Here is a 26,592-nt window from a genome sequence, read left to right on the forward strand (position 1 = left end):
ATGATAAAATCGGAACGTCCTGGTGAAAAGATAGGTCACGTGAAGAGTACGCTGAGTAATTATGTTGAGGTCGTGAAAGATGTAGTCTTTTAGCCTACCCTTTCAGGAAAGAGGCATTATGTACTTTCAGGAAAGAGTAATTTTGTGTAGCAATAGCAACCATAGCTTTTGTTCGATGTAATCTTAATAAAATCAACATTAAGGATTACAACTATAACATATGATACAACATTAATGTGGACAGAATAAGGTCAGAAGGCGTAGTGACGAGCGGTGAAAGATGAGGAGACTTAGGATGTAAGAAAGTCGCTTTCTGTCCACTGGCGTCTGTTATTTGTATGATAATCATATGTTCTTCAATTATTCGCTAAGAGTGTACGGCGAGGTCCAATTTTTGTATTTTACTCAATGGTATCTTCCATTTTCACCCCTCAGTTTCATCCGCAAGTTCGTACTCTGCCCGGAATGCGACAATCCGGAAACGGAACTCATAGTTTCAACCAAACGCAACACCATCTCCCAGGGCTGCAAGGCTTGCGGTTACCACGGGCAGTTGGACTTCAACCATAAGCTGAACACGTTTATATTGAAGAACCCGCCTGCTACTGATCCAGCTGTGCAGGTAACTGTTCGTAACCGTTGGTAATCAAAGTTACCACGCGCAGAATCTCTTAGGGTTTCCATCCAAGATCGCGTTAATCTTAAGGCTGCAAGGTATGTGGTTACTGTGGGCAGTTAGACTTCAACCATAAGCTGAACACGTTTATATTGAAGAACCCGCCTGCTACTGATCCAGCTGTGCAGGTAACTGTTCGTGACCGTTGGTAAACAAAGTTACCAAGTGCAAAATCTCTTAGGGTTTCCAGCCAAGATCGCGTTGATCTTAAGGCTGCAAGGTATGTGGTTACTGTGGGCAGTTAGACTTCAACCATAAGCTGAACACGTTTATATTGAAGAACCCGCCTGCTACTGATCCAGCTGTGCAGGTAACTGTTCGTGACCGTTGGTAAACAAAGTTACCAAGTGCAAAATCTCTTAGGGTTTCCAGCCAAGATCGCGTTGATCTTAAGGCTGCAAGGTATGTGGTTACTGTGGGCAGTTGGACTTCAACCATAAGCTGAACACGTTTATATTGAAGAACCCGCCTGCTACTGATCCAGCTGTGCAGGTAACTGTTCGTAACCGTTGGTAATCAAAGTTACCAAGCGCAGAATCTCTTAGGGTTTCCATCCAAGATCGCGTTAATCTTAAGGCTGCAAGGTATGTGGTTACTGTGGGCAGTTAGACTTCAACCATAAGCTGAACACGTTTATATTGAAGAACCCGCCTGCTACTGATCCAGCTGTGCAGGTAACTGTTCGTGACCGTTGGTAAACAAAGTTACCAAGTGCAAAATCTCTTAGGGTTTCCAGCCAAGATCGCGTTGATCTTAAGGCTGCAAGGTATGTGGTTACTGTGGGCAGTTGGACTTCAACCATAAGCTGAACACGTTTATATTGAAGAACCCGCCTGCTACTGATCCAGCTGTGCAGGTAACTGTTCGTAACCGTTGGTAATCAAAGTTACCAAGCGCAGAATCTCTTAGGGTTTCCATCCAAGATCGCGTTAATCTTAAGGCTGCAAGGTATGTGGTCACCGTGGGCAGTTGGATTTCAACCATAAGATAAACATGTTAATGTTGAAGAACCCGCCTGCTTTTGATCCAGCTGTGCAGATAACTATGGTTACCAAGCATATCACCATCTCTCAGGGCTTTCCATTACCACAGGCAGTTGCTCTCGCTACATATTAGTTTATCATAATGAATCTAAATAGTAATTTCACTTGTTGGGTTATTCCTATATATTAACTGTACAATAATGTTCCAGGGCTCGTCTCTTACGGAGGGTAATCGCGGAAAGCGTTCCAAGCGCTCCGGCCCCGGAGCCGCCAACGGGAACCACGATGGCGACGACAAGCCGGTCTGTATGCTGTTAATTATTTACTACTATATATTATAGGGTGATGCGAGAGAACGTATCTTGATCAAATTAAGAACGTCCTGGTAAAGGGTCAGGTCAAGAGTACTCGAAACCGCTGAGCTTGCATGAAGAGAGTTATGAATGTGATGCAAAGGAAGTATGCAGAGATCGTGGGTGGCAAGTGGGAAGATGTAGTCTCTGCCTTCCCCTCCAGGAAAGAGGCGTGATTTTATGTATGTATGTATGATGCGAGAGAAGATGTAGTGAGAGGGAATAGAGATTGCCAAGTTGGTTTAGTCGTGTGCTTTATCTTTACTTTCCATCTGATGTTACAAAGTATTTTTTTCTATCTGTCATTTTTCATTCAATCCAAGATCCATGGTCAAAGGCATAACCCGAGCTCCTCTCTAAAGGATGCAACGGGGACTAAAGTCAGGAGGAAGAAGATGGCCTGTTTTGTGTGTCTTTATAAATAAAATAAATACATAAATTATCCAATACCCAGCCACACCAATTAGAAAAAGGGTGCAACAACTTGACTTGATTATAAGAGGATTTCTTGGATCAGAAATTAATGAGACTTTCCCATAAATATGAATATAATAGTGAATGTCATTGAGCACGTTACACCGACAGCAAGAATCGGAAGCCCCCCTGACTCCCGTGACGCCGACGACGCCGAACCCCAAGAGCAGCAAGAAGAGCAGGAACAAGGACGAGTCTGACGACGACGACGGCAACTGGACCGTCGACGTCAGCGACGCCGCCGTCAGGGCGCGCATGCAGGGTGAGCATTCCAGCTGTTTCAGATCCGCTACCAGAACCTCCAGGTTGCAACCAGGTTTGGTCCAACTGCTGCTGAACTACATCTGTCATCGTGTTCTTACTTGAGTCCACTATGGAGAGGACCCTGGCGCTTGAGGAGCCAGAACATCTGGATGGTAGCATCACTTTTGGGGAGGGTGTCTGTTTTGAGGAGCGTTTTGTTCTGTTCTTTTAGGTTGTAGCGGATGCGATGATGCTCTTCCGCCAGGCTAGGTTTGATGCCTGGGGAAACGCGCGACACACGATGTTGAGTCTGAGGTTGTATTTATGCTCCAATCCGTGAATTTTTTGTAATAGCGATTTAGATTCTTCGCTGCTATTGACTGAGTGCGACATCTTCTTCGCTATGATTCATTGATTCAAAGGCATTCGGTGTCCAGTTTGAAGAATGTTCCGTTCTGTTCTTTGAAGGGGATTTTGCAGATCGAATAAAACATGTTTTCTCTTGCAGATCTAACGGAAGGCGCCAAAAGCATGACCCTGTCCGAGGACAGCGAGAAGAATGAGAAGCAGCGCATGGACCTGTTCTACAGCTATATGCAGCAGAAGGCCAGCCAGGGGGACCTGCAGCACGCCAGGGCCATCGCCGATATCTTGCACGAGGCTGAAAGGTTAGTAAATATTGTAAACACTGCTGTGTGGTTCCCGCCATCTATGGAAAAAAAAGATAGCCATAATATACCATAGATTTAGTGAAAAGCGACGGACGCATGGCAAGTTTACTCACACAACCATGCGTCTCCACTCTTTATAAAACTTAACATAAAGTTGGTTGTTTGTGTATGTTCTCATGTTTGCAAGATTCATAGTATCTTTTACCACAAAAAATTGCACGTACAGACTTTTTTGTGCTATGAATGCTCTTTATTCAAGTGAACTATTTCCCCAAATCAACAAACCATACCGCAGCACAGAACTAATGTAGCCATGATATGCCGTTAATGCTGTTTTTAGTGATGCCGTACGCCGCAATTTATTTAGTACATATACGAACCTATTTAATTTTGTACACACTTTGATACATGTGCCTTCTAATTGCATTCTTTATCCATTGTTATTCCCAAGAAAGTATGTTCATTTACTTCTAGTAATTGTTTACCATTATAGTGTAGTTGAAGTGGTTGTGTCTTACTATTTTTTGTTGTAAATTGCATGTAACTAGTCTTTGTGAGATTAACTTGTAGATTATTCTTATCTAACCATAATATTATTTTTTTATTTCATAATTTATTTCTTTTTCATATAAATGTATGTCATTTTTATTATCTTTTGTTACGATAAGAGTTATATCGTCCGCAAATAATCCACAAGAATAGTCTGTTACATCAGGTAAATCGTTAACATATAAAAGACTAGGTGTACCCGCGACTTCGTCCGCGTGGAATAGTTATTTTGGGTATCTTTCTATTTCTTTGCTCCTAATAGTTGCAGCGTGATGTTATATAGCCTAAAGCCTTCCTCGATAAATGGTCTATTCAACGCAAAAAGAATTTTTAATTCGAACCAGTAGTTCCTGAGATTAGCGCGTTCAAACAAACAAACTCTTCAGCTTTATAATATTAGTATAGAAATAACAATGGCCCGAGGACGCTACCTTGGGGTATCCCACATTTGCTAAATAACCTCTTCGATTTATATGTTTTGGTTTCGTTATTATTATCACAGATTTGAATCTATATATTGAACACGATTTTTAGGTAAGATGTAATCCATTTCAGTGGTGGTCCTCTGATACCATATTTTTCTAATTTAACTAGTAGATTGTCATGGGAGACATAATCGAATGCCTTGCTCATGTCAACATATACAACTGTCACTTTTTGTTTACTATCTAGGCCACTTATGATTTTTTTAGATAGGTCAAAGCATGCATGGCTAGTTGATTTACCTTTTTGAAAGCCATACTGTTCATGTTTTAGTAAATCATTGCTTATTAAATATAGTAATGTTCGTCCGTATACAGCTTTTTCGAATATCTTTGAAAATATTGAGACTAGAGTGATAGGGCAAAAGTTGCCTATGTGCAATTTTGAACCATATTTATGTATCTGTTTTATTAAAGAAATTTTTAATTTTTTAGGGAAATTACCACTTTCAAATGACAAGTTAATAATGTATGTCAAAACTGGTGCTATTTCCCCTTTACATTGTTTGATTATTTTAGTTGCAAATTCGTCATGGCCCTTTGCATTAGAATCATTTAGCGATGAAATAAGCGAATCATTTATGCCTATAGGTTTTAGAAACATACTATTTTCTTTCGTTTTGATACTATCTTTCGTCGGTTTTTGGTACTATCGTTTTGATACTATCTTTCATCGGTTTTTGGTACAAGCGTTTTGATACTATCTTTCATTGGTTTTTGGTACTAGCGTTTTGGTACTATCGTTTTGATACTATCTTTCATTGGTTTTTGGTACTATCTTTCATCTGTTTTTGGTACTATCGTTTTGATACTACCTTTCATCGGTTTTTGGTACTATCGTTTTGATACTACCTTTCATCGGTTTTTGGTACTATCGTTTTGATACTACCTTTCATCGGTTTTTGGTACTATCGTTTTGATACTATCTTTCATCGGTTTTTGGTACTATCGTTTTGATACTATCTTTCATCGGTTTTTGGTACTATCGTTTTGGTACTACCTTTCATCGGTTTTTGGTACTATCGTTTTGATACTATTTTTCATCGGTTTTTGGTACTATCGTTTTGATACTATCTTTCATCGGTTTTTGGTACTATCGTTTTGATACTATCTTTCATCGGTTTTTGGTACTATCGTTTTGGTGCTACCTTTCATCGGTTTTTGGTATTATCGTTTTGATACTACCTTTCATCGGTTTTTGGTAGTATCGTTTTGAAACTATCTTTCATCGGTTTTTGGTACTATCGTTTTGAAACTATCTTTCATCGGTTTTCTATGGGTTAGCAATCTGTCATTGTAGCATGAATTTGATAGAAAATTTATTATAAAATTTGGACAACGTTTAATCAATGCGTTAGTGATAGGTAATTGTTCATTGCTTGTAATAATTTGTAGTTTGAATTCAATAAAAAAATAATGAATAAGTAATATGTATTTTCATTCAGAGACTAAGCAAAAATAAGGGTATATGTGGGTGCTAGTCCATTTATTCCCTCCCCCGTGCTCGCAGGCTGGAGGTGAAGTCGAAGGCGCCGCTGGTGGCGTTCGAGGTGCTGGTGCGGCCCGCGTCGCTGGGCGCGGACGTGCGGCGGCACCGCGCGCTGCTGCTGCGGCTGGCGCGCGCCGAGCCCCGCGCACAGCGCGCCGCGCTGCACGCCGTCACCGCGCTGGCCGCGCACCACCCCGCGCTGCTGCCCAAGGTGCCCGCCATCCTCAAGGTGGGTGTGTGTCCTCCCGCCCCCCGCCTCCCCCCTCCCCCCACATCACACACACAGCGCGCCGCGCTGCACGCCGTCACCGCGCTGGCCGCGCACCACCCCGCGCTGCTGCCCAAGGTGCCCGCCATCCTCAAGGTGGGTGTGTGTCCTCCCGCCCCCCGCCTCCCCCCTCCCCCCACATCACACACACAGCGCGCCGCGCTGCACGCCGTCACCGCGCTGGCCGCGCACCACCCCGCGCTGCTGCCCAAGGTGCCCGCCATCCTCAAGGTGGGTGTGTGTCCTCCCGCCCCCCGCCTCCCCCCTCCCCCCACATCACACACACAGCGCGCCGCGCTGCACGCCGTCACCGCGCTGGCCGCGCACCACCCCGCGCTGCTGCCCAAGGTGCCCGCCATCCTCAAGGTGGGTGTGTGTCCTCCCGCCCCCCGCCTCCCCCCTCCCCCCACATCACACACACAGCGCGCCGCGCTGCACGCCGTCACCGCGCTGGCCGCGCACCACCCCGCGCTGCTGCCCAAGGTGCCCGCCATCCTCAAGGTGGGTGTGTGTCCTCCCGCCCCCCGCCTCCCCCCTCCCCCCACATCACACACACAGCGCGCCGCGCTGCACGCCGTCACCGCGCTGGCCGCGCACCACCCCGCGCTGCTGCCCAAGGTGCCCGCCATCCTCAAGGTGGGTGTGTGTCCTCCCGCCCCCCGCCTCCCCCCTCCCCCCACATCACACACACAGCGCGCCGCGCTGCACGCCGTCACCGCGCTGGCCGCGCACCACCCCGCGCTGCTGCCCAAGGTGCCCGCCATCCTCAAGGTGGGTGTGTGTCCTCCCGCCCCCCGCCTCCCCCCTCCCCCACATCACACACACAGCGCGCCTCCTCAAGGTACAGCCCTACAACCCTACCGTCCTACAGCCGGCATCAGGCCAACTACACCGGTTTTTTATTCTTATTCCGTGCATGTATACTACGTGTTCTACGTGCAATAATGTTTTTATTTACCGGTCAAAAGATTTTCATATAATAACAGGGATTAATAACATGATAGAATACATGTAATTAATTACAGAATAGTCAGCAGTGAATTAACAAAAATATGGAGTAACTTTTATTAAGACATCATATCCATAAACGCAATTATTAAGGTAGCTGCCATACAAATAAAGTTCATGACGCGAACAAAGAACTCAGGTGTGACGTCAAACTTCAGTAGCGTTTTGTAAATGGCGCTTTGAACTCGTCCAAATAATGTGTTATATCACCTTGTATATCTCAGGTACTCTGTTGTTTTTTGATGCCACTATTTGACCAACGTTTTATTACATATATATGTATACATATAATCACGTCTATATCCCTTGCGGGGTAGACAGAGCCTACAGTCTTGTAAAGACTGATAGGCCACGTTCAGCTATTTGGCTTTAAGATAGGATTGAGATTCAAATAGTGACAGGTTGCTAGCCCGCAACGCCTAAAAGAAAAATCCCAAGTTTATAAGCCTACCCCTTAGTCGGCTTTTACGACATCCATGGGAAAGAGATGGAGTGGTCCTATTCTTTTTCACACGGCACCAAAAAAAGTCACGTTACCTATCATGAAACATTTGTGCAGCTGCTGTACGACAACGACATCGTGGAGGAGAAGGCGATCCTGGAGTGGGCGTCGAAGCCGTCGCGCAAGTACGCCAGCAAGGAGGTGGTGGCCGAGGTGCGGCGCCGCGCGCAGCCCTTCCTGGACTGGCTCAACGACGCCGAGGAGGACTCCAGCGACGACCGCAGCGAGGAGGACATCGAGGTGGGGGTGTTGATGATACTGATAGAATTGAGATTCAAATAGTGACAGGTTGCTAGTCTGTCGCCTAAACGAAGAATCCCTAGTTTATAAGTCCTTTACGACATCCATGGGAAAGAGATGAAGTGGTCGTGGTGATGAATTGGTGCCAGGAACCACACGGCACATATAACGTACACACATTCTAATTTACAATTTTTATTTATTATTATGGAACATTTCAAACAACCTGTCTTTTTGTATTACAATATTGTTGTCAAATAAATTACTTAAAATTAAGTGTACTGCCGCTTCCGAAGCGTCTGTGCAGAGGAAGTGGTAACAAACTACACCGTAGCATTATCTTAAGGGCCAACTGTTTGCAAAGAAATGACACGCTCAGCTGCATGGTTATATGATTTTGAATTGAGATTCGAATAGGAACAGGTTGCTCAAAAGAACCAAGTTGTTTATTAGTCTTTTTTTCTGGAAAAGAGGCTGGCTCACACTATTTTATTTTTTTTCACTATCAAAAAAGCACTCACGCGTTTTTTCACATTTATAGAAGTTTACTTAGTTGTTTATTTGTAATAATCTTAATCGCACAGAAGTGTACACAGTACATACTTCTTGTAGAAAATAGTTAAAGAAATTAATCACTTGCAATGGCGGACTTGTCCCATGAAGGGATCTCTTCCAGTCACCCAGCAAACTGCAGTTGATTTGTACACTTATACGTGTACAATATTATTTTTTGCAGATCCAATACGACGACCGCGCCACGGTGACCCCGATGAAGGCGGTGCCGGCCGCGCCCGCCAAGCCGGCGCCGCGCGACGACGACGACGTGGACGTCGACATCGACGCCATCTAGGCTGCTACATGCCACCGCTACATGCCGCTACATGCCACCTCTACATGCCGCACGCTGTGGAACCATAACCGACCGTGGAAGAACGCTCTGTTTTATACGTGATTTGGAAGAGTAAATATTTAAAAAGTCAAGCGGAATAAATTTGAATTTATTTCCGTAATCTACACTGTACATCTCATTCTCGTTACTCCAATTAGAAAGAGACGGAAGGGAACCGGAAAAATAAATGTTATCTCCATGCTTCATAAAGTATAAGATGATTAGAATTATAGGAGGCAAATACGTACATTATTATGTTCTATGGTCGCTCTTGTCGTGTGTTAGATTTCGGTCGTAAATTCATTCATTTAATCAAATTATATTTTATGAAGTGATAAATTGAAAAAGATGGCAGTCTGTAGCCGGATACCGAACCTAGAAACACTTTTGTGGTGCGACCGGAAACACGCAGAGATGACTGGGAGTACTTGAAAAAGTTGGAATGAAAAAACGATCATTCGAGTTATTTTTTTCATTGTAATAATTGTCTGTGAGAAGTTTCCAGGTTGGTTATATTTCCATGCAGTAAACAATATAGTCAACTTTCATAGTAGATATATATATATAGTAGCTAAATCCGTGGTTTTTAAGGTGGACTCGTCTGGTAGTCTATTATGAGAATTGGTGATTTGTAAACGATAAAATTAAATTCGCAGGCTAAAAGGAAATTTCCTAGTAAGCATTTAATTTTTTTTTTGTATGTTCTTGTACATAATTGCATTGCTGATTTTTAGAGTGCAAGGTACTAAGATTATTTTTTTATATTCCATAAGATTTTATGTCACTATTGATTTAAGTCACTGACATATTCACCTGGTATTTTATAAAAAAAAATAATGTCTATTGCTTTTAAGTACATCTCAACTCATAAATCTGAAAAGGTCTTACAACTCAAACCAGCGAACACATTAAATAGACGAAGCTTATCGCAACTAAATATAAAATTTCGAATTCCATCATTGCGAATTTCTATAATAATGGACTGGTTTGGATTAAAATGAATACCAGAAATGAGTATCATATCAAAATTAATTATTGTAACAGGTAAAATACATAGTGTCATATAATATAATTCAATAATTAATTTGTATCAAGTACTTAACATTTTTCGAGTCACCCAAGAATACATTGTTATAACTATTTATTTTATCTCTTTAGTATTTTTTTTTCTTTTCTATATTTTAACATATTAAATGCTTAAATTATCTGTAACTTATTATTCTGAATATTAAACATTTTAAATGTATTTATTGTGAACGTAATATACTCATAAATTTTGAACTGCGAGAGTCCACATTTTTGAAAACCTATGGATGAGTTAACTGTAAGAAATACATAAGTAGACCTCCAATTGTAATGTAAATCCGTAATATATTAATGTACCATTTATATCTTTGGAACAGAAAGCCGCCATTTTGGTGCAAAATAAAGTCTGGAGTAATCGGCCATTTTGATGTGCGCTTTCTGGTGAAAAGCAATAATTTTCTCTAGTTCATGAATCCTATCTACGATAAGCTTGAAAAGTCTTGCATTTTGGTAGAAGCCTATCTCAATATGTAGCTTGGAGCTGTAGCAACATGACCTTATGTGACCCTTTTCTCTAAAAATTTTATCATTGAAGCTATTGCTAGAACGGCTATTTATTAGAGCATTATTTTTTCCTCTTTTTTTTTCAACAATTTTGTTCCTATACATGTATAGATTTTTAATGTTACTTTAATCATTTTACCGATATATATTTATATATTTGGGATGCAATTTTCGTCACAAAGTGAATGCAACACCAGGGCAATACGGTTGAGGTGCCGAGACGCAGGCAATACGCGTTTGTAAGGAATATTTAATATGGAATAGAAATTGATTTAGTATATAAATTGTGAAATCTGAGCGGGCCCGCGCGCCTAAGACAACAACGGACGGATGGAGAAACTATTTTATATTTGTTTGTTTTTTTCGAATTGCAGCTTATTCGCAATGTCAAGCTAAAATACCTGATCTCGAAATGTTTTGCCATATTAATGTAAAAGAGGGATCGATAAAAGCTTGCAGTTTGCGATGTTCGCGTTTATGTAAAATAAGATTCTTATGATAAACTTTGATTCTCCTTTTCGAAACGCCATTTATAATACTAAATGTTTTTCATTCTTGACTTATGAATCGTTGAGCTAGTATCAAGTAACATCAGGGGTTAGTGCTTCACTCGATCAAACGCGGCGAGCAAGTAAACGCGAATTTGTATGCGATTTGATAAGCGCCACCTAGTGGTAACGCGATGGCACTAATGCAATTTCATACAATTTCGTGATTACTGGTTCGACGAGTTTGATCGAGTAGAACTCGCACTAACCCTTCTGGTAACTTAGTTTGGGCCTAGCTCAATTTTTCACAACGATATTGAATTTCAAATGCTCACAAAACACAAATGGTTTGTCTCCTCCGTTCGTCCAACAAACGTCTGTAGGTCGACGCGGGCCATGTATATGTAACTTGATGGGTCGACAATACGAGAATATATGAGAAAATTCTTATTAAAATCAAGTATTTTCTCTTAAATTCTACTTCAATCGAGATTTTGTTCTCTCGAATGGCGACCCGTCTCGAGCGTAGGTTAGAGTGCGCGGCCCTGACAGCGGCTGTTGTAACATATAGTATACGCGCGCACGGCGATCCTCTTATTAACTATTATTATAATAGAATATTTTAAAATTGCCACTTGACAATTACTAGATTTGTTTTGTATTCAATACATTTGGATTCTGAAGATTTTTGCCTTTTATTTTTCATCCCGTGATTATTTTTAATACTATGGAGAATAAAACGGAAAATGTTCACCTAGTTTTGTTCATCAAATATGGTTTAGTTTCGTCAAAGCAAAAGTCGAAAATGGGAGGTATAAAAAAAACATGTTTTATTCGGTAACCTATATTTATTTACACTTAAAAATATTTACAGTTCATAAAATTTGATCAAATCAAAAATATTTTAATAATGAGTTAAAATTGAACTAAAATATCCAAATAGGTATTGAAATTTGAGTATGTGCAGTCTTATATCACAGTATTTCAGTCCGTTAACTGGCAAAAACTGATAGAGAAAAGTAAGTCCAAGATTATTATAATTTCATAAAGTAAAATGTATAAAAAGACTTCTCACAAGAAACTTAAGTACTTTTAGTACATGAAAGAAGCATTAGCTATGCATTGAATATAAAAAAAATTAAATATAATGTTCTTATTACTAGTTAACACGAGATTTTATATACGAGATTCATATCATAAGAGATGTTAATAGAATTTTAACAACCCACAATTTTGAGTCGGGTGACACATGAAGCTAATCAATGCAGCAAAATTACATTTACAAGTCTTACACAATCAGGTATCCCGTTCCTTGGGAGAAAAATCACCATCCACGCCACAAGTTTATCACAATCTAGGTAGATGTATTTAATTGTAACAAGGCATAATATGTCGATCATAGCGTTGTTTTTATTGGTTTTGTGGTAAAATAAATGTTCTCTTCACTCGTTTATGTCCTTTATACAGAACGGCAGATAATTGTGCCCGTTAAAAAGTTATAAGGTACATACTTGACCCTCAACTCAAAACTCAAACTTTTATTTGCATAATAAAGGTACAATATGTACGTAACTAAGTATGATTGGTTGTATTGTACAATTAAATACATATATCTACCTAGATTGTGATGAAGGTGGCGTGGATGGTGGTTGTTGAGTCTAGTCTAAAAAACTACCCTGAGTGTGTCAGTAGCAATAACCACGAGAAAGAATACTTGCTAGTTAGTACTATGGCAGTGATAACAGACCTAAGAAGAAGGTCAAGTTTAATGGACTTGGCGAATATTAAGGATTGTGATACCAGGGTATAACATATGTCAGTACAAACAAGTAAGAAGTAACTTCTTAGTTTTTGTAATTCACACTTAACACAAGATCACCATACCAGCAAAGTTACCTTTCTCATTCCAGGCTGTAGTAGTACCTAGTATTATTTGATTATTCATTATCTGATTTGATTAACTGACCAATTCACTTGTTGGTCTTGCAGACTTTCTATAATTCAGCATATTATATGAGAACAATCAAAGCTATTATCTCGGTAAATAACAAATAAATACTCTTGTGGACCTTAATTAGTTCTCCTTCCAAGGTACACTCTAAATGTCACAAAGGTCACTAAATATACGAGATTCACTATCCAGCCTGTTGAACGGGCGCTGGTAACACCACGGGTATACCAGTGCTGGTCGGGGCTACGCTGAAGGCGGCGATGAAGACGTTGACGATTGTGATGAGGAATATCCCCAGGACCGTCATGTTGTTGATCTTGTCCGCTTTGCAGATGTCCTTTTCGTCTTTTACGTTGTAACGGCTGTTCAGGATTAGACCGATGCCGACGGCGATCTGTGGAGGAAAGGAAGAACCTAATAGTGTTTTGTTTAAGTATCGGTGCCGTGCCGTGTGGTTTCTGGTCCTTATGGGACCAGTGGTTCCACAATTGCCGGTTATATAATGCAACAGAGATAATGGAATGATCAAATATGTGTAGGAACAAAAGTTAGGTTCCCCTGCAATGGTTGCGGACTTAGAGCAACGCCGGCTGCCTTCCTAGGTTGTGGAGCTCAGACGGCAGTTTCTTCGTGTCGCATTAAACGCCAGGATTACTCAATCCAGGATCAGTCTTAAAGGTGTTTATTGTTAAAATCGGGTGACTTGCCCAAACCACTCAGGGCTCCTCTACAAAAAGTTGAGATTTTAACCAGCTCTAACGTCAGGATGGAAAGAAGATAAGACTAGATTCAAACACTTCATTCTGAACTGATTTACCTGCAAGAATAGACTGAAGCTTATAGAAACCAAGCTGAAGTAGTAGTACGGATGGTTGCTGGAAGTCTCGATGACGTATCGCAGCTGGTTGGTGTTGGCCGTGAAGAGAGCCAGGTCCATCATGCCCTGGGCCAGGTTCTTCTTCTGCTGGTATGTGTTCACGTCTGGGATAACCTGGAAATTTTATTAGGGCAAAACATTGTGAAAATACCTGTACTCGTGGCAAGAGTCTTTGTATGAAGAGAGTTATGAATGTGGATGAAGCGAAGGAAGTATGCAGATATCGTGGCAAATGGAAAGAGGTAGTCTCTGCCTACCCCTCCGGGAAAGAGGTGATTTTATGTATGTATGAGTCTTTGTAACATTTAGATAGAGGAATTAATTTGATGTTTAACCATTGACGGCGTCTTGTGGCGCAGCGGTAACTTAGGTCCCGGGTTCGAATCCCGGCCAGGCCATGATGAGTAACGAACGTTCCTTTCCAGTATCAAGGAGGATAAACGAGAGTTGTACCGTGTTTATCTGACTTTTTGATGATGATAATGAATTATTTATATAACAGGCCAGGTCAACGTGGAAATCATTGGAGGTTGCCCATGTCTAATATGGGAATTGACAAATTATTAGAATTAAATAGTTCTAAGAGAAGATAAGAAAGATGTTACGTACACCTGGTATAGGAGAGCCCAGCCGATCTTCAATATCAAATCTGGTGCCATTTATATCTGCAACCAAAGAGAACAAAAATAAATTAATTTCCTACCAAAGTACACATCGTGATGCAAAAAGATTCATGCAAATGTATGCAGATATTTACATTACGCGCATGCAGTATTTAATTTTACATAAGGTACGCTCATCGTGCACAACCTTATAAAACTACCACATATTTTTTTATCTTAGTGTACAACTTATTTGTAAATTCCCCGTGAGAAGATTTGGATTCAGGAAGCCCAAAATTGATCAGCATGTGATAAACTGGTACAATGGGAATATTTCATTAGCATAGTCACCCACTAGTGGATACAAAACATCTTTTCTCGATGTCCACAAGTGGTGGACAAATAATGGGGTCCCCCATTCCCATCGGGAATAAACGTAAACGAACCCCGAACATAATTATGAGCGGTCTCTCAACGCGACGTATTTCTTATAAATTATGAACGGTGACTTAGTCACAGGTTGGTAGCCCATGTCTACAAGAGGAATCCTAAGTTTAAAAGCCTATCCCGTAGTCGCTTTTTACGACATCTATGAGAAAAATATGTACACTCACTTATTACATGTTTCATATAAAGATAGCCAAGCCATGCATCATACTCGTGCGAGCACCTGATCTTTTGTTAGTCCTGTGCGTATGCGCACTACATAATGCAAATTGTACAATTTAGACGCAATCAATTCCATCTGAACAGGAAATTATAATTTTACACAAAATATTTTCGGGAAAGTGCCAATAGTTTTTAAATTTTAAAGAAAAAATTTTTTTGACTGATTTAAGAATTCCGAATGTTGCTTATGCAGGTGACGATAATGTTCTGAAGCCAAGGTCGTGTCATAGTTGATCCCAATCCAGGATTCATTGTCAAAGGCATACCCGGGCTCCTCTCCAGAGTGGTGAGGATTCAACTGGGACCTAATTATTTAGATTTTATAGGCAAGTGAGAAAAAGAAGTTTCTGGGTTGGGATTTTCCTTAAACCACTTGCAAAAGTGAATCGTTAATAATGAAGTTGTATCTAAACTAAGACAGGACCCTGGCTTCACTCGTCAAGTGGATTAGTGCAGTCACCATAAGGATAGTCGGGCTGGTCTTGCCCTCCCGTGAGCCACCATTTACCCTCGTCTGTGCCGGCGCTGTCCTCGTGGGGAGGGAGTTCTTTGTCCACGTCGTCATCTGGAATTAAAAAGATAATATGGTCAATACATGCATATAATTACCGTCTTAATTCCTTACAAGGTAGACAGAACCAACAGTTTCGAAAAGTCTGGGAGGCTACGTTCAGCTGTATGGTCAAGTTTACTGTTGTCATTAACAAATAAATATTTACGAAGAAGATGGTCACTTAAATTTCAAAGGAGAGCTGTAGAGCTCATGTATTTATTCGGCTGTCTCAGAGGTGTGGATCAACACAATACCTAAGTATTCCAGCCTAGGTATTTAGGTAATTCTCGAATAAGCACCGCTCTTCATAAAATTTATAGCTTTTAAGTACATATGCTAATGTAATTTTGTACATAAATAAGCTTAAAATGTATTGTACGTTTTTCTAATTTAGTGGAGAAATAAATTATTAAATATCAATGAATCGTCTTATATATATTAAATTATTATGAGAAGGTTTACCTCTCATCTTTTCTTATTTCCAGTTGAATTATGAATGTGCTTCAGAGCCCACGTACCAATATTTGCTACCTATTTCATAAAATGTTGTAACAATTTTTTGTCTAGACTTTGTTTGATGACATGTTACACCCAAAATAATTGTTTATTTAAATCTCAAACTGTATGGGCGTTGATCAGTGAGTCATTAAAATTATATGATGCAAACAAAGGTTCGTTAACCGTATAGATTCAACATGGTGCCTCACATTACCTGATTCTAAACAGTTCATAAAATATAACCCGGAAATCGAAGATCTATAGATTTCCCGATTGCATTCTAATCGTCAATATGTATTCGAGGGTTCATTGCAAATGATGTTACAACTATATTGAACTTATCTTCTAAGAGTAATACATTCTTCAGTGTGTATGTTAACAACATTTCGGGTAATTCCTCAAATTTTAATGGAAACAAGTTATTTTATTAGTAAGTAAGTATACTAAAATGATATCATTTGTAGACAATGTCACCGTTCCATAAATAGCAACCTTAGGGGCACACGTTATCAGAATGTAGCGGTACAGCTATTTATCAAAGAAACCACATCCCTGGGTTGCAAAGTTTTGATAACCATTGGCCTAAAAGTGAACTTTCATGATAAAAATCGCAAGTACCTACCAGGTTTTATTTTTATTTTACCCGCCAATGATCGTTTGCCTTACCCTGGCTCCGCATCCCCTGCTGGAGTAGAAGGGGACTTTAATTCTGAAGTGAAAATATCGCTAGAGCCATATTGAGGATGCCGATATTTGGAAAAAGTGGAACAAGATACGCAGAAAGTCACAAGGAAACTCAGACGTCGAAGTTTGAAGTGAACAGACCCTCGGAACATGTCAAGACTAGGGAAGACATTTCTATATAAATCTACATACATATCATATAAGTAGTAAGTACTTATCAAATTACGTACCATTTTAATGGTGAAAGAATTTACATGATCTGATCAGTATTTGCGAAGATTAGCCCTTCCAAAGTTAAGCAAACTTTAACATCTTTGTAACATTCGTTTACTCGCAGAAGTAGGTATAGATTGGAAGAAATTTCAAAAAAGATCGTTGTTAATTCTTAGCATTAGAACTTCACCGGTGTCATCCATCACTTCACCTAGATCCTGATTCTACTCGTAGATAAAAGAAGAATAGTCGTTGCCATTATTACCTTCATCGTGAGGTTCTTTATGTGGTTTGTCTTCTGTCTCCAATAGACCGTCATCAATGCCCGGGAAGGGAGCTTTGTTGGTCACCGACTTCTCATCATCCAGGTCGTCGATTTCTGGCCCTGGAATGCAGACACGATTGATGTTACATAATTTGTAAACGTATGTAGCGGGAGCGATGATTCGGCTCGACCGCCACCAAAGGGAAAATCTTCCGCCAGGCTAGGTATTATGCCTGGGGAACCGCGGCTCCGACAATGTTGTGTCGGAGGTTGTATACATAGCTCCAATCCATGAAATCTTTGAAATCGCGATTTAAATTCGTCGCTGCTATTGGTTGAGCGGTTCGCGATGATTGACAGGTGTTGTGTGATTGGATGTTGTGACGAGTGGCGTAGATATGTCGCCACACGTAAGTACTTCTTTGTCCTGGTTACACCCTCGCCCCTGGTGCGAAGTTTGACCATGATCCTGAATTGGGTAAGTCAGGTTTTTACACAAAGCAACTCCCGCGGACCTCCGCAACCTGCCAACCATATGGTTAAAGCTGCACCAGATAAATTTACCTTTTACCTCAGTCGCATTTTACGACGTCCATTGGAAAGAGATGCAATGGTCTTATTTATAGGATTGGGATGATCTAAGAGTTTACACAAACTCTTGGCTCTACCCCTTAAGGGATAAAGACGTGGTAATTGTATGTGTGTATAGTGCAGATTTTCAATAAGAACATACATACATATAATCACGTCTATATCCCTTGCGGGGTAGACAGAGCCAACAGTTCTGAGCGGACTGATAGGCCACGTTCAGCTATTTGGCTTTAAGATAGAATTGAGATTGGAATAGTGACAAGTTGCTAGCCTATCGCCTAAAAAAAGAATCTCAAGTTTGTAAGCCTATCCCCTTAGTCGCCTTTTACGACATCCATGGGAAAGAGATGGAGTGGTCCTATTCTTTTTTGTATTGGTGCCGGGAACCACACGGCACAATAAGAACCTTGATTTAAACAGTTACCTGCAATGGGCGGCTTCTGCTTGCCCCGATCGGGCTCCAACAGCGGCTGGCTGGCGCGCGGAGACTCCTGGTCTTCCGCTTTATTGGTAGCATTGCTTGATGGGTTCTGAAATAAAAGAAATAAAATATTAACAAACCTAGTAGGTATCTTTCAAATTCAAACTCAAAATATTTATCGCATAACTGTGTAGAAAAGAATAGATTTATTTTCAAAATTGGATACAAGTGATCACTTATTGACGTCACATCACTTAAATCTAATTATAACTACTACCGCTTCCAAAGCGCATGTGTAGAAGAAGCGGCGGAACAAACTACACTGCAGCATTTTCATCGGACGTCAATATACAAATATAGATCTCTTAAATCTAAATCCTGGACGAATTCACATTGTCTACATTAAAAAACATGGGATATATACGTGATTATATGTATGTATTTATATGAAGAACAATCCGGTATTCCGAATCATATCATAGAAACTATTATCATGGATTCAGTTGTTTTAAAGTTTCCAGAATGTGCAGGTTTTATAGAGATGTTGTTTTCAAACTGTAAGAGGTCAGCTTTAAATTCGATCTTTAAATTGATGTGCGAAATGACAACATTTGAGAACCTTTAATAGTTCAATCGCGACGGGTAGAGTATGATTTCCCAACATGGCGGTACTTCTTTATGATTTTAATTTTTGTTACCGCAGTTGCAGTTTGTTACCGCTTCTTCTGCACTGACGCCTTGGAAGCGGCAGTAAACTTAGTTTTTAAGTAATTTATTTGACGTCAACCAAGTTGTTAAACCATACGACAGTTATTAAGCGATATAATAGTATCCTATTAATAATGAATAAAAAATTTTGAATTTTTTTTTTTTTTTAATTTTAATAGTGGATTCCCCACAATTACCGGTTCTGTATGACTAATTAGGCGGTGAATTCTGGTACTCATAATTGCATCCGTTGGCCCCAAATTGTTTTGAGTGCATGGATGTACAGTTAGCATGATTTATCAAAAAAACAAAATTTATTGCCGGCAAAAAAGATTTTATTGCCTGACTTTAAAAAAAATAATTGATGCATATTCATATGATCACGTCTTTATCCCTTGTGGGATAGACAGAGCCAGCAGTCTTGAAAGATTGATATGCCACGTTCAGCTAATAGGGCTCATGATAGAATTAAGATTTAAATAGTTACAGGTTGCTCGCCCATCGTATAAAAGAAGAATCCCACGTGTATAAGCCTCATCCCTTAGTGGCCTTTTACGACATCCGTGGGAAAGAGATGGAGTGTTCTTATTTTTTTTATATTGGTGCCGGAAACCACACGGCACAAAAAATGGTGGGAACAAAATAATCGTTGAGCAAATATTTTATGGAAAGTAGTATTCAATTATCTGTGTAATTTCTAAAATCTGTTTTAGACGTTTTAGTACCCCTCACGAATCCAACACAAGCTAAATCGTCAATGCATATTTTATTTTTATCTCATTGGTAAATTACTTTTAAATTAAGGCTAAATAAATGGTCTGCCCAATTTTCCACTAATAGAAGACGCTACCTACTTCATTGACATTGACCCACAAACAGTCATTTAAACTAGAATTGTTGACAATAATGCATGTTATTAGAGTTGTGATACCTACTTGTGGTTTAACAAATGAGTCTTACCTAGTTCCCGTTAATTAGTTTAATTAGTCGCGTCATTTAATTATTTGTTGAGTTTTAATTATTTCCGCGGCTGTGTATTGATTTGAGTAATCAATCAATCAATCAATATATTTTTATTGACGAAAGCAATTAATAGGGATGTTACAAATGTCAATCGACATATTAAAATGCAACTGCATAGATTTGTTCCTTGAGGTGCTCCTTTAAAAAATCTCTTGCAAATTTCAAAATTTATTTTAAAGTAACCTTCAGGTCGGTGCCTTACAAGTAGCAAAAGACTAATAAGTAGATATTTAAAAAATTATAACTACATATTCGTCTCAACAAAGACGCAAAGAAGGATATGCAAGCGCGGAAGACATTCCTACTGCAATACGTAGTCTGCGCAGACTCATATACCAGTAGTAAACCAACAGAATCGATTGTTATTGCAATGGAAAATGTAATTATTAATTACAATGTTCAGTGTGAGAATGGGAACGTTTGAAGGGAAAGGCCTAGATGAACGTACCTTGATCAAATCAAGGACGTCCTGGCAATCGGTAAGGTCAGAGTGAGTAAACCGATGAGCTTGCAAATAGAGAGTAATGAATGTCGATGAAGCGAAAGAAGTATACAGGGATCAAGGTAAATGGAAAAATAGTCTCTGCCTACCCCTCCGGGAAAGAGGCGTGATGTATGTATGTCATAATAACAGAGCAAAATGAAAAGGCGGCGCCGGTCTCCGAGTTCTGTGACCTTGACTTTGACATCACAATTCATTGAGGTTATAAATAGTTGCTATGAGTATCTGCCAAATTGTTAAATCGCCCCGCAAATGTTCTGAGAACCGCACGCATTTTCCTCTGAAATTTTCACGGAAAAATGGATAATTTAATTTCGTCTGCTGAAAATTATTCATAGGTAGCAAGAGTGGGTTTTTACCGACTGTATCACACACGAAATTATTATTAAAAGTTACAAGTTTTGGCTCAAACAAGTTTACAAGTTTACTTCCGTTCCCACGGGAATTACATGCAAAGTGCTCACTTATCCAAAGAAACATGCCAAATTTTTACTTTTTTTGGAAATATTCTGCCATTTTCGTTGTCAACCCATCACAGAAACGTAGGGTTACCCTTAGATAATCTACTCTAATCTAATCTACTATCTCTTAATCTAATAACTTAAGAATTAACACCCGTCTAACACTTAATGAAGTGACGGGTGTTTATATCTTAAATTGGAGCCAGTAACGTCTTGGACAATGAGGCATTTATTTAGTGACGCAATTATAGCGCATAAATTATTTAAAACGACGATAAAAACGATCAAACACAAGCCATTGATCATGCAATAGGCTTAGTACTCGAATCAGACATCTTCTTGATGTATCTTATATTTCAATAACCTATAGATAATTATTACATTCAAGATCGGCTAACTCGTTCCTACATCTGGCCACTTGATCAGTATAAATAAAATAAATACTGGTTAACTTATTATTTTAGTTCGTTAACGGAAATAATAAGCTTTTAGCTATTTAATTGCTTTAAGGTACTCAAGGACGGCAATAAAGGATCTATTTTGGCTTCGTCAACGAATGTTATTTGTCCACTGTTATCGTGTTAATGTAAAACTGGATAAACTGGTTACGAGACTGACGGCTCTGTCTACCCCGCAAGGGGTATAGACGTGATTTTATGTATGTATGTGTGTGTGTGTAAAACTGATAATAAATTTAAGTAAATAATTCAAACAATTGATTTAAACCGCTTAACTGAGGAAAATATTCCGCATCATCCAGAGCGAAAAATTTATAATTTAAATTAGTTCACTGCGTCTACCTACCTACAAATATGAGGTATGAAATTCTAAAGAACTACATATGTATATGTATCTTGTAAAGTGAACACAAAATAGGGAAAACCATTCGTGTAAAATTCAGTAATACGCGTTGTGCGTTCGTTTACACCAGATTTCTACTGAATCTGAATCATCGTTGGATTTCAACACTCGTGTTATAAACCCAGTTTTCTCCTGAATGCTTCATCATTTGTCTAGTTACGATAATAACTGTAGCTATTGCATTAATTCGTTCCAAATGATAGCTTTTACATGTCGATCAGTAATTCATCCATAGGAACTTTATTAAATAGTAATATAAACATACATATAATCACGTCTATATCCCTTGCGGGGTAGACAGACCCAACTGTTTCTAAAAGAGTGATAGGCCACGTACAGCTGTTTGGCTTAATGATAGAATTGAGATTCAATTAGCGACAGGTTGCGAGCCTCAAAGATGAATCCCAAATTTATAAGCCAATCTCTTAGTCGCCTTTTACGACATGCATAGGAAAGAGATGAAGTAGTCCTAGTCTTTTTTTTATTGGTGCCGGGACCCACACGGCATATTTTTATAACATTATAAATAAAGACGGTTCTATCCTTTCGGTCAACGCTTTGGATCAGGTTAATTAGTCAAATACAAATTTTTAAATAATTTCAGTCTATTGCAAATTCCTGAGCAATGAGGTTATGTAATCATCACGATGAGACCATCAATGTTTGGAGGCTGTATTGAAACTAATTCGAAGGTCGCTTCATGACGTTAAGCATTTGAGTCAACAGCGGGGGAGGGGTCGATGACCTGCCGTGCTTCAGTTACTTTTGTAACATCATTATTAGTGCCTCCTGTACTGGCTTCCTTATTGTAGGTACTTGTATTGTTTTGTGTACTTTATCATTATCAATGAAACGTGAGTTTGAATTCAAGTGTAATTTTAGTAACGATTTATCAGTTCAAGACAAAACAGTAAATGGAAATTGTAATTAAGATTTCTTTGGGGCATATCGAGGCCGATTACTGTATAATGATTAGTTAGAGAAAGTAAAAAAAGCTGTTCGAGTGAGATAGATAATAAAATTCTTCTTCTTAGTCGAACACTCTTGTCAGAGTGGTTGCGGTTGCGCAGACGAGGTACCCGGAGAGATGTTCAGCGTCTTTTCCGAGGATTGTTCTCTCAGTGATGTACTTCCATTTCTACCGGTCACAGACGCTAGAATAATTATATATAAATAATAGAATTTTAGCCATGATTCTTGATATTATTTTCTATTCACGCGTGCTACTAAACCGTTCTTTTTGATATTTTGCGTATAGATAATTAAAGTCTGGTAAAGGACATAAGGTACTTTTCATCCCGGTAAAAACTATTGTTCAGGATTTGCGAAAAACCTGTGTTATTGTATAGGTGGCACTAAATGCGCGGGTGGAGCTAAGCTACTCGTATTAATTAGAAGATAAAAATAAAGTGCGGTGTCCTTTTGAATCAAATAAGTCAGATTTTTTAAAACATCGATACAAAAGTTCTGCAGATCTGAAGATTTCACAAAATTACGGGTTTTAGTTTTTACCGATAAAACCACTTTGGATGCAGGAATGTAATAAATATACATTGGCCATAAAACAGGTTTGCGAGCAAGAGATTCTGCTTTAGGTGACGTCATTGTCTCAGGAAAAAGATGAGTTACCTATCAAAATATAGTTATGATGGAAAGAAGTAAACAGTAACTAATTAAACATATCATTACTCATAATAAGGCCTATAAAACTTGGGATATCTCTTGTAGGCGATGGGCTAGAAACCTGTCACTATTTAAATCTCAATTTCATCATGAAGCCTACAGCTGAACGTGGCCATACAGTCGTTTCGACATTGTTTGATCTTTCTACCCTAAAAAGGATATACGTAGTACGTAACTCATAATAATTATTTAAACAAAATTGTTTTTTGAAGTTAGCCAATCGTATTTTGCTAGTACTACTGTTTATTTGAAACGGAGAGGTCTGTTAGCAAGTGTAAATTCATAGTCTCTGCCTACCCCAATGGGAAACAGGCGTAATATGTGTATGTATGTACTATATATGCTCCCTACAGGCTATGTTTTTACAAAAAAGGCATCAATATGTACACAGGTGATAATCGACATAATTCTAATTTCTGCCTAAATTAACAATTAATTGCAAAATCTGATAGTTTTAGAATTCGAATTATGAAATATCTCAGTAAATAGGGTTTACATTTATCTTTAATTCTATCTATGATTTATGAAATTGCTCAGTAACTATAGTTCAGTTTATTTTTACTTCCCCATTTAGAAGTCTGGAATAACTCAACGTCGTTTGTTTGACGATAACCGACGAATTAACTGCACGATACTGTTGTTTTTATGTACTTACTCACTACATGCCTCATTCTTTCACCAGTTTTCATGGAGAAATATCTTATTTATAAAATTCTCGTGTAACTATATTTGTTCCCGTACTCCTCCGAAACGGCATGACCGATACTCATGAAATTTTGTGAGCATATTGAGTAGGTCTGAGAATCGGCCAACATCTATTTTTCATATCGCTTAAAATTTTATGTTAACTAGATATTACTTAAAAATTATTTATATGGCAAAATAACGTTTGCAGGGACAGCTAATTTTTTTTTATTAAAAGACACTCCTTATTGTCCAACATTTTTAACGACGCTCATCGCCTTTTTGTCAAGAATTTTATGTTGTTTTTATATTAAAAATTCAAAATTCAAAATTTTTATTCATTACTATAGGATACTATATATCGCTTAATAATTGTCAAAACGTATGGTTTAACAACATTGGTTGACGTCAAATTAATTACTTAAAAACTAAGTTTACTGCCGCTTCCAAGGCGTCAGTGCAGAAGAAGCGGTAACAAACTGCACTGCAGCATTTTCTTCAAACAAATATGTAAAACTCAAAACTTTAAATAAAATAACAACAAAGTGCATGACTTTGTTGTAATTTTATTTAAAGTTTTGAGATGAAACTAGCTAATCCAAATGGCACACACAGTTAAAAAGGTTCTAGCGGGAGCGATGATTCGGCTCGACCGTCACCAAAGTGAAGATCTTCCGCCAGGCTAGGTAGGTGTTATGCCTGGGGAACCGCGCGACAGACGATGATGTGTCGTGTCTGAGATTGAATACATGCTCTAATTCGTGAAATCTACCTGTATCAAATAGCAGGTGCCCATCGGCGCGACTTTTGTCTACAACTAATATAGAAAACTTAATCTTGGAAAAATATTGTCAACTCAACACTTTAATATATTAAAAAAAAAATCCGTGAAATCTTTGCTTGCGCGTTTTACACTATTCGCTTTTTGACTGATAGCGTCGCATGATTGGTTGTTGTCAACTTTGGCCAAGAGATGTCGCCACAAGGTATTGAGGATTGTCTGTAGATAAATGATTATGTACCTACCTATAAATTGAAGAATTTTTCTTACTTTATTGTGTTTTTGTTGCGGTTTGATAACGCTATCGTCTCTTTATGCATTGCATGCAAGGAATCAACAAATGATAGGTATGCTGCTACTATTTTTATTTAAAATAAATCACAATTGAAACAAAGACAGCCCGCTGAGGTCCCAATAACTTTCTTGAATTATTATTTGCAAGCGCACAACCGGTCAGGCCTTATTTAGACATACACATTTTATTTTGTAAGTACATTGTCCTAAAAATTTTAATGTACGTTGCGATATACATATATAAACGTTTAAATTTCATCACTGCCGTGTGGTTCCCGGTACCAATATAAAAAAGAATAGGACCACTCCATCTCTTTCCCATGGATATCGGAAAAGGCGACTTAAGGATATGCTTATAAACTTGGGATTCTGCTTTCAGCCGATGGGCTAGCAACCTGTCACTTTTTGAATATCAATTCTATCAGCTGCACGTGGCCTATCAGTATTTCAAGATTGCTGGCTCTGTTTACCCCGCAATGGATGTAGACGTGATTATATGAATGAATGAATACATTTCAGAAAGATCAAAATACAATAGAATGACCTCGATGTACCTAAGTGGAAACTACCACATACTTTAATTTATAGCACCCGTCGTTTTGTTTGTCAGCCAATTTCAGCATCACGATAAAACTAACAAAAAAACTTACCAATTACCTAATATTTATAATATTAGTATAACAATATTTCTTTTAAAAGTTTAGTTAGACTCGTGATTTACTTATTTAAGTAGACAGATCGAGGCATAAGGTTTTTTTTTTCTTATTAAAAATACCCAAATTATCAAAACTCATCTAAAAGTACCCAAAACTAACCGTTTCATTGTTCCTCCTTTCATTCACGACCTTGTGAACATCATTCTCTTTCTTCCCGCCGTCGGGTTTGCCGAAAATCATCTCCACATCGGACATATTCAAAGGTTTCACTTGTTTCTTATCATCCGTCAATTGCAACCTTCCGTTACCACTGGCCATTGTCAATCACTTCAATATTTTTATCACTTCACTTATAATTATAACTAAATTCTTAATTAACAGTGTTTATGTCAACAATATTTATTTTAACTTTGGATATTTCAATGTACGTGCGCGCATTGCCAATTCTCGCCGAGAACTGACCGCCATGCTTATGAAGTTGATCTTGTCATAACCAAAACTAGTTGGCGGGTTTTGTGTTTGCATTAATTACTGACAATAGTTAGTCATCTGTGAAACCAAGACAAGACTAACATGATACGTCACTAGTTGCTGAGGCCTATACGTGCGTCACCATCTTGGGTTTCTTGAAGTTGACATGATACAGCTTGCGTGAGAAATAATGTCGAGTGATAGAAAGAGCGATAGGAAGCTGTTGTCTTTTAATAAGT

At 38.9% G+C, this 26,592-nt stretch overlaps 2 protein-coding genes across 6 annotated transcripts in view; one reads left to right on the forward strand and one right to left on the reverse strand.

The window, feature by feature from the left end:
• LOC106139690 (eukaryotic translation initiation factor 5) overlaps positions 1-9,049 on the forward strand; it is a 35,428-nt gene extending 26,379 nt beyond the window's left edge. For all 4 annotated transcript variants that reach the window (XM_013341197.2, XM_013341181.2, XM_013341189.2 and 1 more), the window contains exons 7-13: positions 436-622; positions 1,869-1,961; positions 2,598-2,748; positions 3,238-3,397; positions 5,942-6,149; positions 7,756-7,938; positions 8,675-9,049. In XM_013341197.2, coding sequence (XP_013196651.1) covers positions 436-622; positions 1,869-1,961; positions 2,598-2,748; positions 3,238-3,397; positions 5,942-6,149; positions 7,756-7,938; positions 8,675-8,788 — 1,096 coding nt within the window. In that variant the 3' untranslated portion in view covers positions 8,789-9,049. The remainder of the gene's footprint in view (positions 1-435; positions 623-1,868; positions 1,962-2,597; positions 2,749-3,237; positions 3,398-5,941; positions 6,150-7,755; positions 7,939-8,674) is intronic.
• Positions 9,050-11,746: 2,697 nt separating this feature from the next.
• On the reverse strand, positions 11,747-26,326 carry LOC106139595 (ninjurin-A). Of its 2 annotated transcripts, none has more exons than XM_013341073.2 (7): positions 26,042-26,326; positions 18,233-18,338; positions 17,218-17,337; positions 15,513-15,569; positions 14,343-14,398; positions 13,674-13,847; positions 11,747-13,250 (listed from the first exon to the last, which is right to left on the reverse strand). In XM_013341073.2, exons 1-7 carry the CDS (start codon positions 26,198-26,200, stop codon positions 13,041-13,043), a joined length of 882 nt encoding a protein of 293 aa, XP_013196527.2. In that variant the 5' UTR covers positions 26,201-26,326; the 3' UTR covers positions 11,747-13,040. The 2 variants fall into 2 exon arrangements, with proteins under 2 accessions (XP_013196527.2, XP_060804041.1); XM_060948058.1 differs by having other exon boundaries at positions 15,465-15,569.
• Between the last annotated feature and the right edge of the window lie 266 nt (positions 26,327-26,592).

The sequence above is a fragment of the Amyelois transitella genome, chromosome 15 (assembly GCF_032362555.1).
Source record: "Amyelois transitella isolate CPQ chromosome 15, ilAmyTran1.1, whole genome shotgun sequence".
Lineage (NCBI taxonomy): Eukaryota > Metazoa > Arthropoda > Insecta > Lepidoptera > Pyralidae > Amyelois > Amyelois transitella.